This window comes from Rhinatrema bivittatum, chromosome 5, assembly GCF_901001135.1.
Source record: "Rhinatrema bivittatum chromosome 5, aRhiBiv1.1, whole genome shotgun sequence".
Taxonomy (NCBI): domain Eukaryota; kingdom Metazoa; phylum Chordata; class Amphibia; order Gymnophiona; family Rhinatrematidae; genus Rhinatrema; species Rhinatrema bivittatum.
The window spans coordinates 342,945,726-342,964,810 of record NC_042619.1 but is presented as its reverse complement, the minus strand read 5'-3'; the positions used below and the strand labels follow the sequence as shown (position 1 = coordinate 342,964,810).

General features: G+C 42.1%; 1 protein-coding gene across 1 annotated transcript in view; it reads right to left on the bottom strand.

Moving 5' to 3' along the window:
* The window catches only part of IPO5 (importin 5), a 278,851-nt gene that overhangs the window by 58,214 nt on the left and 201,552 nt on the right, over positions 1-19,085 (bottom strand). The window contains exon 22 of the mRNA XM_029604478.1: positions 10,397-10,519. Within this exon, the coding sequence (XP_029460338.1) occupies positions 10,397-10,519 (123 nt within the window). The remainder of the gene's footprint in view (positions 1-10,396; positions 10,520-19,085) is intronic.

The window sequence follows — 19,085 nt, the reverse complement described above, 5'->3', positions numbered from 1 at the left end:
CATGATAAAATATACCATAGGCCAAATATCTTTTGGCTGTCATTTGCACAACTCAGGTCTCCCCCCCCCCCCCCCCCAAAACAACCTGGAGATATGGCATAGACAGACATTCCTTTCTTCACATCTGGTGACTGTGCCTAATTATTAGATCAGGCCATCTCAAATGGATCACAGGCTGTTTAATGCTGTTAGAACCTCTAAAAAACCTATTTGATGGTGTCAATGGAATGAATGACAAGCTTATTTAATACAGTGGCTACATAAAGTCTACACCTTCTACAATATCCACCTTTTTCCCCTTATAGTCTGGAAGTAAAATTCTTTTAAAAACAGTGCTCTTTCCATGTATCCACATATCCTAGCACACCAATGCCAAGTGAAAAATATATTACAGAATTCTTAGAAACTTATGTAGAAATAAAAGCAAAAATGTGATCTTACCTGCAAATTTTCTTTCCTAGAGTCTTAAAATAAGAGTCCAGATTCATGAAGTTTGCCTTTCTACCAGCAGGTAGAGATAGAGAACTAGAACTCTGCCACCATCCTGTATAGCAGGTGTGGCGGCCAACTCCAGTCCTCACGTCTGGCTTTCAGGATATCCACAACGTATATGCATGAGATAAATTTGCATACACTGCTTCCAATGTATGCAAATCTCTCTTGCATATTCGTTGTGGATATCCTGAAAACCAGACCCAGGATTGGCCTAGGATATCCTGAAAACCAGGCTTTTGAGAACTGGAGTCGGCTGCCCTTGCTATATAGAACCCCATACAGCCTCCACACTTTAGTATTCCTATATCAAACCAACTGAATAATCCTACCTTCCCCACCCCACAAGAGCTTAGGGTATCACACTGAAAACTGGTAGCCATTGTTCTCTGATCCCTGCAGAGTCCAACAGGATCATAACATTTCTCAATTCAAGCTGCATAACCATGAAAATAAAATGCGATAGCTACAACTGTTTGATTATGGAAGGCAGACAGACTTAAACAGGGGGGATTCCTGGGTTGGCCTGCTCTGGTAGGCTTCAAGGAAAGAAAATTAAGAGCGAATTCTTCCTTATTGTCCCACCAGACCAGTCTAGATGCATGGGATGTCCCTTAATAACCCTCTAATTTGGGTGGATCTTAGCTAAGCCTACCCACGGGATGACCGCCCCAAAAGCAGCATCCCTTTTGGCCTAAAATTTAAGTGGTAACACTTAAAGCATAGAGGACCAGGTGGCCACCTTGCAGGTCACCGCGGGAGGAATCAGATGATGCTCAGCATCTGAAGACACTCAAGCCCTTATCAGAAGAGCTGGAAGCACTGCCAGTGCCTTACATGCATTCAAGATAGAGACTAAGGGCACCTTAGGTACAAGCCTTTCCTTCCTTCTGGCCATGAAGGATTTGTGACCTGTACATACTATAGGCAAGTCCTACACACCCAGGAAGTGGTCTTCAGTGGTCCCTATAGGTTTTTCCTATCTGGAGGTTTGGTTAGTGGAATCTTCTGATTCATGTCGAATACCACTATAGGTAAGAATGACAGCACTGTTTGAATAGTGATCCTTTCATCAAAAACAAAGGTTCACCATAGGTCAGAACCTGTAACTATGTTATTCTCCTTGCAGAGCAGCTAGCCCCTAGAAATGTATTTGCCAAAACGTGGATTGATACACCCCTAGTAGAGTCAAATGGAGAAAAGGGCCTAAGCACAAGGTTAAAGACCCGTGGAGGTACATTAGCTCTCATCTGAGGGCAACAGTGATGCACTCCTTTAAGGAAGTGTGAGCAGGATGAGTCGAAAAAGAATCCCTGGTCTAGTCACCAGACCATTTTGTAGAAAAACCTGGATTAATGGGATTGTAGCTTGGAAGTGAGATACCGCACCCCCCCTCTCCTACCATCTTTCAACTAGACACTGCATCCTAACAAGCTAGGGAAGAGGGTTTCTTATGCTCCTGTAAGAGCAGCTAGAGCAATGATGGCAAACGCCAAGTCTCTAGTGCCACAAACTGGCCAGGTTTTCAGGATATCTACAATGAATATGCATGAGAAAGATCTGCAAGCACTGCCTCGGTTGTATGCAGAACTATCTCATGCATATTCATTATGCATATCCTGAAAACCTGGCCAGTTTGTGGCACTCGAGGACTGGAGTTTGCTATCACTGAGCTAGAGTCTCTTACAGGTAACTTGACTTTACTTGGAACAGTGGTTCTCCGATGGACAGCAGGATGTCAGATGTGGGGATGACATCATCTGAAAGGAGTCTGGCACATAATTTTGATTTCAAAGATTCTAGAAGTCTTGTGCATGCTCTACTGAGCATGGGCAGCTGTAAGCACCTCGCTGCCTCAGTCCATGATAAAGCTAAGATGTGGAGAAACTAACTCCAAGGGGAGGGAGTTGTGAGGACCGACATCCTACTGACCGTGGAACAACCACTGTTACATGTAAGTAACCAGTTTCTCTGGTGTCAAAGCAGGATGGCAGTTCTCACGTGGGGGGGGACTCTCAAACTATAGACTGTCTGAGAAAAAAAGGGAAAAGCATAACAGTGCCAAAGGTACTACTGTTTTGGGTGCGATAGGCCAGCCCCTTTTATAATCTGTTTCTCCTGACTCCCCCTCCCCCCCTTTATTTATTTTGAGGCAGTCTGACCAAATAACAGGTTCTAGGAAGGAATGGTGTTGGGTTCTACACCTTTAAAAGACACCATAGAGCAGACTGTTTTAAAATACATTTTCATGGCAGGATCCTCTGCCTAAAACAGGGGTAAATCGTGAATGCATGGTGAAAATTCTACTTCCTCGCCTCAAAACAAATGCAGTCAGAGCTCCAGCACAGGGATGCTTTGACATGTCCCACTAGACCCAGGTGATCCTAGGCAAAAGAAAAGCACAATTCACTAACCAAGAGAAACAGTGTTTTGCCCATAGGCATTACAAGTTTTGATGTCAAGAGGAGACCTAAGGAGATAATCTACAAATGTAGAATCCTCCAGACAGATTTCTTGTTTCTGAAAAGGAACAACAGATAGCCTTTACAAACTTATGCACATTAGTTTGTAAACTAATGAAACATGCATAGAAACAATTCACTTGGGAAAAAAAATAAGACGGTGTGAACGGCACCAGTTTGTGGCAGATCACACCTGCCAAGTGACCACTGATAAAATCCTGACCTCCCAGATCAGATATTATGCTACAAGAGTGCAGCGGCAAGAGCAAGCTCTAACCATTGGGTGAACACTGTGCTGAGATCTCATAACATCGGGGAAGGCTTAGCAATGAGCTAAGATTGAAGCTCATCCAACATAAAGCACATGTAAGGCTGTCCTTTGACAGACTTATGTACCACAAGGTGGGATAAATACCAATTTCACCCAAATGAAAGTGAATCACATTGGTTAACCCACAGACGTGAAAATGCAGAAGTAATTTTAAACAGGTTTCTGAAAAAGCAAAGAATAGGTTATTGGCCAAACATCAAGACCTTTTCTTCTCAAACCATGGCCTCCTCTAGATGCCAGTGGAGAAGATACTACATACTGGTAGACAGACTCAGACTGCAGGATTAGGGAAGCAGCCCCTAAGCTGTGAACATCAACACTGGCCAATCCCCCAACCTTACTAACTCTCCCTAATGAATTTTCATTTAGGGACCTTCCACTAAATATATCTCAACCAAAAAGGTCTAGCTTCTCAGTATATATTCTCAATTGCCTCAGGTACAAAAACTTAGATTGTAAGCCCTCTGGGGATAGAGAAATACCTACAGTACCTGAATGTAAACAGATGTGATATCCCGATTGAGATCAAATGTCGGTATATAAAAATAATAAATAAATAAAAATAAACATATGGTCATGTAAACTGAATGATGTGAATAAAAGCAAATAAAAACCCAGACTCCATTCTAGAGTAAGAATAACCTGAGGCAGAAATCCAGGAACTTCTCTGTTAAGAGATGGAGCCAGTAGTTCCACAAGGTTTTGCTCCTACGGAATCTGAACTCCGTCCCTAACCAGATATCCGTGAGGGTTTCAGACTCTGGTTCAGTCATTATCAAGTGTCTCCTCGCCCACTTGGCATACGACGTCAAGTCCTATTGCTAAAGATAGATTCATTCTTCATTAGAACAGCTTCCCGTTATACAAGGTAGATATATGACAAGGACCACTTTGTCTGCCAACAAACCCTCACAACCTTCTGGTTTACACTTACTACTGTCAACTGAAGGAGGAAAGTGAAAGTCCATAAGAAATTCCACTTTGGGTGTGGAACCTTACACGCAAGTTTCGAAATCCAGGATGCATGCAGCCATGGTTAAGGTAATGTGTATTAGACTACCTCAGAACAAATCAACCACCTGGACAGTGTCCCCCTCATGGTTTAATGTGTAGATGTTGTTCAAGATGCAAAGTTGAATCAGCGTACAACCTAAACGTGACACTGACTCATCTAGAACAGTTGCAACGTGATATGTTTTTACATTTTATTTATTTACAGCAGGTATTTGAAATATACTCTTCATGCAGGAGAAAATCCATACCAGCTCCTTAGGAAAGGATTCCTATTAGAGGAATCCTATTGCTACCACTGTGAAATGCCAGATCATGCAATAGCACCCTGCATGTCTTGCAACCTCCAGGATGCATGCCTGTGCGAAAATAGCAGTTCAGGTAGGAAGCAGCTATCCAGAAGCAAATTCACCAGAAGCATTCCCTTTCCTGAGAAGAGTGTAAGTTGCTAAGGGGAGAACATATTAAGGTTTTCCCCCAACAAGCCATATGTAACACACAGAGATATATTTAGGAAGGGACTAAGTCCTGAACTTCCAAAGGGGCAGTAGTATATATGAGAATGGAATTCCTCTCTCTACCTGTTATGCAAGTTTGATATGGTAGGTGACACTGAAGCTAACGTCTCAGAAAGCGAATGAGAACATCCAATAGGGATACTTTGATGTTGACAACCCCGAGCAGGGAAACTTTGGTTTTAGTTAAAACTCATCCCCTTGAATATCTAGTAGCAACACCGCGGTGACAGTATGACCTGGGCAAAGAATCTGATCTAGTGGATAATTCTCTGTACAAGAGCGAGGAACAGCCCCGATGGTGGAAAAATGGAAGGGGGGTTCCTTCTTCACCAAAGTGCTCTACTGGCTATAGCACATGGTGACCCTACCACTATATCACTACTGATACAAAGAAGTTCACCAGGATTGGGAACGAAACTGATAGCAGTCCAAACAACTTTTCCTTTTTGTTCCTAGCTCCATCTAGGCAACTTGTAAGGAGCCAGTGGTTGACTGAAGGCTGTATCTACAATGAGCACAGCCCAAAGAACAAGTGATATGATGGAAGCTTCCCGGTGACAGTGAATTCAGGTGTTAAAAGCGGGAACCTTTGGAGGCCTTACCCCCCATGGAGGAAGGAAAAAAAGCTGCAATCCCCACTAATTTCCTGGAATCCATCACTCATGTAAGTAGGGGCTCCGCTGAAGGCCTACCAGTCTACCCCAGAGACATCTTGCTGCACTAGTGATTTTGGTGCTCCAGCATTTGAAGCCCAAGTAACAAAGTGTTACAGCAGCAATCATGAACCCAGCGTCTGCAGCGCTGTGCATTAGTATAATGGTGCTCAACTTTGCTGCCACATCATATTGCACTGCCAGATGCATTGGCATTGCCACCTATACCCACATGGCATGCTTTAATGTCCATACCACAGTGTGAGCAGTCTGATTCTGATACCCTTGGCGATGCTCTATGAAAGAGCCAACAGTGCCTGTCGTCAATTGCAGATTTCAACTGTGCCAATTCTATTGGCAGTCTGTGCCTTATGGCACCCAATGGCGCTAGGTGCTCAATGTTACTGGATAGCCACACCACCGCCTGTGGTCGATGGCACCCAATAGCAACTGGTTCCACTCTGTGGCAACCAGCACTTGTGGCACTTGTCCTTGATAGCCTGACTGTATCCACCCATGGCATTGATGGCATCCCATGGTATCAATGGCACTCTGGCATCTAGCGCTGACCCTAACCAGCACCTAGCACTACTGGGCTCCACACCCAGTGTAGATTACCACCGATGCTCTGGCACTTGAATATGCACTGGCAACAATTGTTGGGGCATGCATCATTGATGTCCATGCTCCTACTCTCCCTTTCCTCCTTGGAGGCTGTCCTGCTAAAACATAGTAGCAGGCAGGAGGGAAGGCTATATCATCCAGGGCACCAGAGGAGAAGATTAATTTGGGCCCAAGGAAAATTAGGTTCCTAGGAGCATGAGAGGATTAGGAATTAATTCTAGAATCCTTCACTGTCTGAAGACCTCTGCTGAAGCCCAGATATTGGACTAAATTTCATGGACTTCTGGCTTGGATAGGAATTCAGACAAGCCCCCAAGTCAGAGGTCTAGCATGATCATATAGTGACCCTACGGACTGCAGGTTTGTTGAGGCAACAAAGGCAGAAAACATGAAGACAGAGAAAGAATAAAACTCAAGCTGCCATGCAACATTTAACAAATCTACAATCAGGCTGCATTAGGCACTAAACCCTTGCACCATGCGGGCAACAAAAGTAAAGTATTTAAAAAAAAAATTTTTAAAGATGAAAAAACTGAAACAAGCTTCTTAAAGTTACAAGATGGGAAAAAAAATAAAATCCATATGACCCTGCAAGAAAAATCAGGTTCTGCAGTTCCAGAAGCTTTCACTGCAGTAGCTGCGAGTACACAAAGAATCGTGAATTACAGGCTCAATGGAAAATTGAGACCAAAGGGCCTAAAAAAAGGCAGCTATAACTGCATTTGCTCAGAAGAAGATGCTCAAAACTAGAAAATTTGTGCCGGGCTCCACTGGATGAAGTCATCCTTGCATGCGAGGACTGCCTTTCTGCTTGTCCTCGGAGAATCCTAATTCTTCAATCGATAGCCAGCTTGTGAGACTAATTGGAGACAGGATGTCCAGGTGGACCAGGTCTTGTGATAAATCCCAAGAAACCTCAAGATTATGCGATTCTGAGCCTCATGAAGTCAGTGTACCAAAGGCATCTGGATCAGTCTGCATCCACTAGAAATACTATTCCTTGATGAGCCAAAATCCTCTGAAGCACCTTGCCAATGAGTGTCCATGGAGGAAAATGTAGCAGGCTGCAAAGAGGCCATAAGTTAAGACAGGGTGTACACACCTAAGCAGCCCCAATCCTGTCTCCAATTGAAAAAAAACCCCAAAAACAAAGCCCTTAAACTTTGCACTCTTAAATTACAGTATATGTTTTTAATGCCCTTTTTGTGCAGGATCAGGGAAACAGTCAAAACTAATTTTCCCGGATCCAGACAATCAGCCAAAATATTTGATTCCCACAATGTGGGCAGAGGAGATAGCCCAAAGAAACATCTCTGCCCACCTGATGAGCAGGCATACTTCTTGAGCACCTCCAAATGATTGTGTCCATCTGTTAATTACATACACCATAACATTGTTGAAAATTACCTTAATTCTGTCACGTTCCAGTGTCCCTGTGCCATCACGCCCTGCCAGTGTGCATCTCAGCTGTTCACTGAACTGATCACCCCATGATGGCATTCCAGCTCTATTCCTTTTGACAGATTATGCCTGGCTAACACCAGCCTAGGCTAAGTCTGATCTCTCTTTGAAGCAGTAATCATACTGTAGTCCTGAGACTGTGCTTCCAGTGACATGAGGGATCTCTGAAAGAGCTGCCTGTACATACATGCCTGTACATACATACATGCACGTACATACATACATACATGCACGTACATACATACATGCACATACATACATACATACACATACATACATGCACATACATACATACATGCACATACATACATACATGCACATACATACATACATGCATATACATACATGTCAAGAGTTGCCTCCAACAATCTCTGAACCTATAGATAGCCCCACAGGCTCTGAGCACCCACATCACTAAATGTTATGACTATTTTTAAAGCTTTTTGTACATATTTTCTGAACTGATCACGTGGAGTAACATATTGAATATGGGGAAAATTTAACACCCTCAGATTCAAATATCTTAACTCATTTTCAATCTTCTCCAGCTTCCTTTTCTGTAAAAGGTCCTCTTGTATTAAACTGACTTGAACCTTTTGTACTTGAGCCATTTTCTGTTCCACCATCTGAGAGCGTTTATTTATATCCGCCACTGCTGATATTAAGGATGTTATTGACTGCTCTAAAGACTTTATTGCTGTCCACACTGAGTCCAGTGTGATTACTGTAGGTTTTACAATTAGTTTTCCTGAGACACCACTGGCTAAACTTATACCTCCAGGACTTTTCACAGTTCCATGATCACTGGAGGTACCTCCTCTACCCGTGGAATCGACGCCTGTACCACCTCATAGTGTCCGTTCCTCACCAACCGGGGGGCCTTGACCATTGGGGATGGTATCAAATTTCCCACTTACTTCATATCTTGCTGATTCAGCTAATGATCTCTCCTCCTCGATATCTACAGACAGAGGTCTCGATGTTACGCTTCTCCCGGGTTGGTAATCTCCAAACGATGTTTCATTATAGGGAGGGGTTTATTGGTGCCCCAGGACTCAAAGATGTCAGTGAAGCAGAAGACACTGCCATTAGCTCCGTGGCTGGCGCCTCAGTGCTTACAACTGGGGTGTTTCCGGGTTCGACGGTAAAAAAAGCTCTCAATTTTCTGTTGTGTAGTCCCAACTATAGAAGAAACAGAGTCTCTTATCTTTCCTTTGTGTTTAGTATGTGGCATAATTTCGACGAATTCCAGAAATCAGGTAAGAAAAATTTGCCGAAGAGAGCCCCCTCCATTCCTCTCCTTCAGGGCGCCATCTTGGATTCCCCCCGTCGATGCCATTTTAGCACCATGTTTTGGGGGTCACTGTGACAATAATGGAGAAGAGAGAAAGTTGACCGTGCTACTGTCCAGCTGTGTGTAAAGAAAAAACTGAAGAGAAGATGGATTCACACAGGAAACCACTACACATGAATGCAGAGCAAAGCTCTTACACTGAGAGAAAGCTTCGCCCCATGCCACCAGAGGATGTCATCCAGAAAGCATGGTTAATTCAGCCTGCTTATCGAGGGGAAAAACTGGGATTAAATTCACTTTTCAGCATGACGACCCATAGCACACAGCTGAAGTTATGCTGGGGTGACCAAGGAACAAACAGTAAATGTCCTGGAGTGGCCCAATTAAAAATCTGTGGCATAACTAGTGGCTGTCCAATGCTCTCCAAGGAACTTGACAGATTTTGAACAGTTTTTGTAAAGAATGGTCTAATATTGACAAATCTAGGTGTGCAAAGTTAGTGGAGACCACCAAGTATTGACTAAGGGAAGTGAAAACTTATCCAATTATTGTATTTCAATTTTGTTTTTTGGATATGCATGTGTTTTGTCCCCTAACATTTTTGGACCTGAACAGTGGAGACCAGTGTGATGTTTGGAAAAAACAATTCATTTAAATGCATGCAAGGAGCTATAGGCATAAAAAATGTGTGCACAAATCACATGTATCTCTTTAAATTCCATGTTAATTAAGGCATTAGCTATTACTCTGATGCAAAGGTGTGCATAGGCTTAACTCATGGCTTCTTAATGCTAGAAATGTAACTCAGTCAGAGCTGGAGTAAAGTTTGTTCAGCTAATGAGAGTCTATGGGGCTGAACCTGAAGTTCATGGTGTGGGGAATTTATGCACATAAAACAATTTGTGCACAAAACAAGCTTTCTGTGCATAAAGCATGTTTTATGCACAGAAAAATATGCTTTGTACAGAAAACTTTCAGCACACAAACTGTTTTATGTATATACAGTAAATCCTTTTTATGTGCAGAAGACATGCGCCGAAAACATTTTATGTGCTCTAAACACATCTTCTGCATACATATTCAGGTTAGCATACCGTACTTTAACTCCTGATACATTAGCAGCTAACTTATAAAATTAAGAAAAATGTGAGCTAAAATTTAGCTCACTTTTTTACACATTTTATTTTATCAGGCCCTTATTTACTAGATGTAAATTTCTATACTGAGATGACTTGTATGAATATGTGCTTTTAATGTTCTAACAGTAGTCTTTATATTTAAAACAAATGAAAAGGGGGAAAATGAGGAGCCCTTTTGGATGGCAGCAGTACCATCAAGTTAACATTCATGTGGAGGACATGAAACTAGAAAACAACTTCAGTGGTCCCTGGATGGCCAATAAATGGTATTGGGAGCTTCAGACTTACATCCATCCCATCATGTATGAGGACTGCTGTAAGAACCAAATGGCATCTTCAGACAAGAACTGTTTCTAAACCAGAACTCTGCAGTGGTTTAAATAAAGTACATGACAATAATGCAAAACTTACAATTAAATTGACTATCAGTGGCAGCAGCTGTTCAAACCAGGGCAGCACCTTCTCTTTATAGCTGCTGAATATCGAATGCAAAATATCCGAGACTTTAGTCAAAATGTAAACATCATTATCATCCTGTAAAAAACAAAAAGGAGGGAATATTTCAGGTTTTATACATTTCAGGTTCCTGTCACCATTTAAACAGAACAATGATCAGGAAAATAAACTAGTTTTCTCTGTAGTTACATCTGTCCTAATATTTATCATTCAAAACAGTTTACATGATACATTTTGACTGGAACTATAAGGTTTGTTTGGAGGGGGGGAAGGTTAAATAAACTTCCATTCCCAGGCGACACATCAAGTCTCTTTCCTGCTCAGCTGTGACAGCAGAGTTGCTTACCTGTAAACAGCAGAATGTTACTCCTCACACATGGATGACATCAGATGGAGCCCCAATGTGGAAAACTTATTTCAAAGTTTCTAGAACTTTGACTAGGCACACTGAGCATGCCTAGCATACCCTATACCATGTGTCCTCAAGGGGTCCCCTCTTCAATCCCATAACATAGAATTATGATTAAAAATAAAAAATAGAAGAAACTCTGCAGGGTGGCAGGCGGGTTTCATGAAGACTAGCATCCTGCTGTCCTTGGAGAAAGCCTGTTACAGGTAAGCAGCTCAGCTTTCTCAGAGGACAAGCAGGATGGTAGTACTCACACATGGATGAATCCCTAGCTACAGGCTGCTCTCCAACACAAAAGGGAACCAGACACTTAACCAGGTGCCAATGGGTGCACCACTGGTGCTGTGGTAACAGAAGGAGAAAGCCTGAACCCAAACAACAGGCCCTAGGTCAGTAGAGTTGGGTTCTACACCTCAAACAGGTTCCAAAAGACAGACTGGCCGAACCTACTGTTGCGTCAGCCATCCTTATCCTTTCAGTAATGTGATAGGAACATGTGGCAAGAACTCCATGTCACAGCCTTGCAGATCTCCTCCATGGAACTGCTTGCAAGAGGATCACCAACGCTGCCATAGCTCTGACAGAATGAGCCTTGACATGTCTCCCAAGATACAGTCCAGCCTGGGCATAACAGAAGATGCAATCTGCTAGCCAATTGGATAATGTGTTTGGCAAAGACAATGCCAACCTATCCATGTCAAAAGAAAAAGTTGGGCGGATTGTCTATGGACTTCTGTTCACTCCATTTAGAAGGCTAAGGCTCGCTTGTCGTCCAAACTGTGCAGAGTTCATTTGTGAATGGGGCTTGGGAAAGAATATTGGCAGGATGATTGATGGTTAAGATGGAAATCCATCACCAGGAACTTAGGGTGTGTACGCAAGACCACCCTGTCGTGATAAAATTTAGTATAAGGTGGATAAGTCACTAAGGCCTGGAGCTCGCTGATCCTGCATGCTGAAGTGACTTCCAGCAAAAATATGCCCTTCCAGGTGAAGTACTTCAGGTCACAGGTGTGCAGTGGCTCAACATGAGCTTTCATCAGCTGAGCCAACACCACATTTAGGTCCCAAGACATAGCGGGAGACCTTACGGGAGGCTTCAACTGATGCAGGCCCGGCATGAAATGTACAACGATGGGCGAACTATCTACGCCATGGTGGTATTGCCAATTGCACTCAGATGAACTTTAACATAGTTGGTTTTCAAGCCAGCCTCTGATAGGTGTAGAAGGTAATCAAGCAGTTTTTGTGTGGACCTTCTGCTCAGACCACATGGGAAAAACCTCTTCCACTTCAGTCCATAGATCTTTCTAGTGGAAGGTTTTCTAGAAGCCACCAGGACTAAAGACACATCTTGTGAAAGATCAAGCAGCTGCAGAATCAACCTCTCAATATCCAGGCTGTAAGCAACAGGGCCTGGAGGTTGGGATCCCGCAGCCTGCCCTGATCTTCCGTGATGAGATCTGGGGAAGTCCCCAGACTGGTCAGTCTCTATTTATTTATTTATTTAATTTCTTTTCCTATACCGATGCTCAAGACTAGGTCTTATCGTACCGGTTTACAATGTAACTGAGGGGAAACCAATTAACATCAAGGTAGAAAGTAAAGTTACATTAAACAGGGAGCATAAAACCTGGGCAATGGAAGACAGTACAGAGTTTAAACTAAGAAACAATTAGAGAGAGATAAATATATAAATCAACAAAAACTGTAAGATACAAAAACATAGGTTTATCCTAGGCAGTTATTAGCCTGGTATGTCCAGAGGGAAAAGGAAAGGGTGAGGTTGGGTGGGGGGAAGGGATTGGGGAGGGGTGGGGGAGTGAGAGTCAGTGATGGTTGAGGAGATCCTTCAGCGGTAGGCTTCTGCGAAAAGCCAGGTTTTCAATTTCTTTCTGAAAGTTGAATGGCATTGTTCTTGGCGTAAGTCTTGTGGAAGTGAATTCCAATGTAGTGGACCTGCTGTTGAAAGAGCTCGCTTGTGAATAGTGTTGTGGACCGATGATTTGTTGGGGGGGGCCTTGAGCGAACCTTTGTAGGCAGTTCTGATCGGTCTTGCGGAAGTATGTAATTCAAGTGGGAAGGTGAGTTGGAGAGTGGATTGCTGGTAGACTGATCCCGCAGGAGTGGAAACCAGACCTGTCTCAGCCAAAGAGGGGCTATGAGGATCATAGTCCCTGTGTCCTTGCAAAGCTTCAAGAGAGTCTTGTGTCTGAGGAGATTCATACAGAAGACCCTTGCTCCAATGACTGACAAGGGCATCCAGATATAATTGCGATGGAGAAGGTACAGAGAAGGGCTACCAAAATGATAAGGGGAATGGAACAGCTCCCCTATGAAGAAAGACTAAAGAGGTTAGGACTTTTCAGCTTGGAGAAGAGACAACTAAGGGGGGATATGATAGAGATGTTTAAAATCATGAGAGGTCTAGAATGGGTAGATGTGAATCAGTTATTTACTCTTTTGGATAATAGAAAGACTAGGGGGCACTCCGTGAAGTTAGCATGGGGCACATTTAAAACTAATTGGAGAAAGTTCTTTTTTACTCAACGCGCAATTAAACTCTGGAATTTGTTGCCAGAGATGTTGTTAGTGCAGTTAGTATAGCTGTGTTTAAAAAAGGATTGGATAAGTTCTTGGAGGAGAAGTCCATTACCTGCTATTAAGTTCACTTAGAGAATAGCCACTGCCATTAGCAATGGTAACATGGAATAGATTTAGTTTTTGGGTACTTGCCAGGTTCTTATGGCCTGGATTGGAATCAGGATGCTGGGCTTGATGGACCCTTGGTCTGACCCAGTATGGCATTTTCTTATGTTCTTATGGTTTGCCATCTGACCTGTACAGAGAGAAGAACCGAGGCAACTTCCTGTGGCAGGGGGACACAAACACATTTGTGTCTCGGCTCCCCCAGAGGTGAAATAACAGATTCACTGCCTCCGGTTCAGGAACCACTCGTGGGGACTGAAGGTTCGATTCAGCCTGTCCACTTCCACGTCCTCCGTCCTGACCAGGAACAAGGCCCTGAGCACTCTCTCATGGGACAGGGCCCACGATCAGATCTGGACTGCTTCCTGACACAGGAGATACGGATCCCATGCCTTCCTGCTTGCCTACATATCACATGGTTACCTGGCTGTTGATCTGGATCAGGACAACTTTGTTGGACAGTCGATCCCTGAAAGCCCACAGTGTGTACCAGATCACCCGAAGCTCCAGGAAGTTGATTTGAGAAGAATGTTCCTGAGTGGACCAAAGACCCCAGGTACCAAGCCCATCTACATAAGCGCCCCAACCCAGGGCAGATGCATCCATGGTTAGGACAATAATAATCATTTGTGATCCACACCAATCTGATGCCAAGTTAGGGGGTCAAATACTTTTGCAAGCTATTGTATATTCTATTAATTGCCTTTAATTTGACTGTTTTCCATATTTACAATTCACTGAACAAAAGGGTAGTGGAACTGATTTAATTATTGGAAGATAAATGGTTTAATATGTATACAACACAAGTATTCTTTTTCACTCAACGCACAATTAAATTCTGGAATTTGTTGCCAGAGGATGTGATTAGTGCAGTTAGAATAGCTGTGTTTAAAAAAGGATTGGATAAGTTCTTGGAGAAGTCCATTACCTGCTATTAATTAAGTTGACTTAGATAATAACCACCGCTATTACTAGCAACAGTAACATGGAATAGACTTAGATTTTGGGTACTTGCCAGGATCTTATGGCCTGGATTGGCCACTGTTTGAAACAGGATGCTGGGCTTAATGGACCCTTGGGTCTGACCCAGTATGGCATGTTCTTATGTTCTTATTATTCTAGAACCTTCCAATTTCTCAGTACATAGTTAATCTCACTATCCATCTTCAAGAATACCCTTCATACTGTTACCTTGCAAGTATATGCTAGCAACTCCTTAGTTATTTCATTAGATAGAATTCTTAGAGTTCACCTGGCACCTACATTATTTCAGCAATCACTAGTTAAGAAATACTCACATTATAACATTTACAAGTGAAAATAAAAGCATATAGAAATGACAATACTATACTAACAAAGTTTCTCTTAGATTACTAACATCTTTTAGTATTTCATTCATAACTCTAGAAACACAACGATCTTCATTCTGTGAAACCACTTCTATTAGGCTAGAATTTTTAGTTAAGAAGTGTTACAAAAACTACTCAGCTATTTTTTTTCCTTTATAACCTTTTGCTTATACCTGACTGCAATGTGTGTGCATTTAATCTCTGCCATAAAGCTGCCCTTAACTTTATTGATCCTTTTGCCTGATATACATCTGGACATTCCTCTGCAGATATTTATGTATTTATTTATATTCCATTTTGATTTATTTTGCTCTCCCACTTCCCCCTGAAAGTGAACTGAATCATAGGCCTCAATCCTTAAGTAAATTAAAGGCCTTAAAATATATACCCTGCTGCCTCCTCATGACGAGTAAGTGCCCCAGTCTACCTATAGCTCTATAGGTTAGGCAAGTCTGGGAGCAACCCAAGTCACGGGAGGGAGACCAATGGTTGGAGCTTATTATGTTATGTCGTCATACAAAATGATGAAAAGGGGAGATTGATGTTGGTGCTAAGGGCTCTATTACAGTTGTAACTTGTGATGGAGTGTAGTGAAGAAGCAGTGAAACTTTTTGACATATCACACAATGTCATTATTGTTGTAAGTTTTTGATCATAGGTAACTTTAAAATTACTCGTATATTCTATAGCATTTATGCTACAGTTTTCTGCGTTGCCTTTGCTAGACAGATGCTGCAGAAGGGAAGATGCTAGATAAAAAAAGCTAGATCGTTACTAGGCCACAGTATTACAGAGCATGTTTAGAATACACGATGGTCGTGCTAACACTCCAGCTTAGTTGCAGGCTCATAGATAGCATTTGCATACAGAGCGAGCACAAATTTGCATACAGCCATTTGGATTGTTTATAATAAATGGCCAGTCATGGAAATATTTTGACAATTGTTTAACCCAGTTATTGGTTCAGGGGTTTATTTATTTATTTGTTTAGCATTTTTATATACCGAAATTCTTGTAGCAAAGCTACAAATCAATTCGGTTTACATTTTAACATTAACAGGCATGTAAGAATGCGGTTACATAGAAAAAGGAAAATTAACTAGGATCAGCAAGCGAGAGGTTTTACCATAAATAAAATAGTATGATATTTATGTGTAACAAGCTCAAAAATAGCTAAACAAGTAACATGCAAGACAATAGTTAAACAAGTAACAATACTTGTTTTGTTGGAAACGTACTCAGTGTAAAACCTATATAATGCCTTATGAGTAAAAATCTGAGCACGCACTTCTTACTGGTGTAGGTGGCACTCTGTTTCTCTCTCTCCATAAAGTATACCGCCTTATACTATTTGTAGAATTTAATAAAGACATTTTTTCTCCACAGCTGTTGGCTCTAAGAGTTTATTTGCTCCACAACAGAGCAGAGGGGAACCACTGCTTGAAGCAGGAGGAGGAAGCAGCAGCAGCAGCCAAATTCAGGATAAAAGGAGTGAGGAAGATTATTGGGATGATTTGGGGAAGGAAGCCCCCTCCATTTCATCCATATGCTGGACTAGCTCAAAGCCACGGGCATTAAATAAGGTGGGCTCGGAAACCGTTCCTTCACAAGGCAGTTTACCCTCCATAATGGTTTCTGTCCTCAGTGCAAGAGGATTCCCTCACACCCCCCTTAGCCTGTGGCGGTATTCAAGAATAATACTAAGGAGAATCCCTAGAGCTAACTTTCTGTCCAGTGATAGCCCTCTCCCGCACAGGCAACAGACTTTTTAGTGTACCCCTGACAAAGGAATGGCAATAATAAGAACATAAGAAAATGCCATACTGGGTCAGACCAAGGGTCCATCAAGCCCAGCATCCTGTTTCCAACAGTGGCCAATCCAGGCCATAAGAACCTGGCAAGTACCCAAAAACTAAGTCTATTCCATGTAACCATTGCTAATGGCAGTGGCTATTCTCTAAGTGAACTTAATAGCAGGTAATGGAATTCTCCTCCAAGAACTTATCCAATCCTTTTTTAAACACAGCTTTACTAACTGCACGAACCACATTCTCTGGCAACAAATTCCAGAGTTTAATTGTGCGTTGAGTAAAAAAGAACTTTCTCCGATTAGTTTTAAATGTGCCCCATGCTAACTTCATGGAGTGTCCCCTAGTCTTTCTACTATCCGAAAGAGTAAATAACCGATTCACATCTACCCGTTCTAGACCTCTCATGATTTTAAACACCTCTATCATATCCCCCCTCAGTTGTCTCTTCTCCAAGCTGAAAAGTCCTAACCTCTTTAGTCTTTCCTCATAGGGGAGTTGTTCCATTCCCCTTATCATTTTGGTAGCCCTTCTCTGTACCTTCTCCATCGCAATTATATCTTTTTTGAGATGCGGCGACCAGAATTGTACACAGTACTCAAGGTGCGGTCTCACCATGAAGCGATACAGAGGCATTATGACATTTTCCGTTTTATTCATCATTCCTTTTCTAATAATTCCCAACATTCTGTTTGCTTTTTTGACTGCCGCAGCACACTGAACCGACGATTTCAATGTGTTATCCACTATGACACCTAGATCTCTTTCTTGGGTTGTAGCACCTAATATGGAACCCAACATCGTGTAATTATAGCATGGGTTATTTTTCCCTATATGCATCACCTTGCACTTATCCACATTAAATTTCATCTGCCATTTGGATGCCCAATTTTCCAGTCTCACAAGGTCTTCCTGCAATTTATCACAATCTGCTTGTGATTTAACTACTCTGAACAATTTTGTGTCATCTGCAAATTTGATTATCTCACTCGTCGTATTTCTTTCCAGATCATTTATAAATATATTGAACAGTAAGGGTCCCAATACAGATCCCTGAGGCACTCCACTGTCCACTCCCTTCCACTGAGAAAATTGCCCATTTAATCCTACTCTCTGTTTCCTGTCTTTTAGCCAGTTTGCAATCCACGAAAGGACATCGCCACCTATCCCATGACTTTTTACTTTTCCTAGAAGCCTCTCATGAGGAACTTTGTCAAACGCCTTCTGAAAATCCAAGTATACTATATCTACCGGTTCACCTTTATCCACATGTTTATTAACTCCTTCAAAAAAGTGAAGCAGATTTGTGAGGCAAGACTTGCCCTGGGTAAAGCCATGCTGACTTTGTTCCATTAAACCATGTCTTCCTATATGTTCTGTGATTTTGATGTTTAGAACACTTTCCACTATTTTTCCTGGCACTGAAGTCAGGCTAACCGGTCTGTAGTTTCCCGATCGCCCCTGGAGCCCTTTTTAAATATTGGGGTTACATTTGCTATCCTCCAGTCTTCAGGTACAATGGATGATTTTAATGATATGTTACAAATTTTTACTAATAGGTCTGAAATTTCATTTTTTAGTTCCTTCAGAACTCTGGGGTGTATACCATCCGGTCCAGGTGATTTACTACTCTTCAGTTTGTCAATCAGGCCTACCACATCTTCTAGGTTCACCGTGATTTGATTCAGTCCATCTAAATCATTACCCATGAAAACCTTCTCCATTATGGGTACCTCCCCAACATCCTCTTCAGTAAACACCGAAGCAAAGAAATCATTTAATCTTTCCGCGATGGCCTTATCTTCTCTAAGTGCCCCTTTAACCCCTCGATCATCTAACGGTCCAACTGACTCCCTCACAGGCTTTCTGCTTCGGATATATTTAAAAAGTTTTTACTGTGAGTTTTTGCCTCTACAGCCAACTTCTTTTCAAATTCTCTCTTAGCCTGTCTTATCAATGTCTTACATTTAACTTGCCAATGTTTATGCTTTATCCTATTTTCTTCTGTTGGATCCTTCTTCCAATTTTTGAATGAAGATCTTTTGGCTAAAATAGCTTCTTTCACCTCCCCTTTTAACCATGCCGGTAATCGTTTTGCCTTCTTTCCACCTTTCTTAATGTGTGGAATACATCTGGACTGTGCTTCTAGAATGGTATTTTTTAACAATGACCACGCCTCTTGGACATTTTTTACTTTTGTAGCTGCTCCTTTCAGTTTTTTTCTAACAATTTTTCTCATTTTATCAAAGTTTCCCTTTTGAAAGTTTAGCACGAGAGCCTTGGATTTGCACACTGTTCCTTTTCTAGTCATTAAATCAAATTTGATCATATTATGATCACTATTGCCAAGCGGCCCCACCACCGTTACC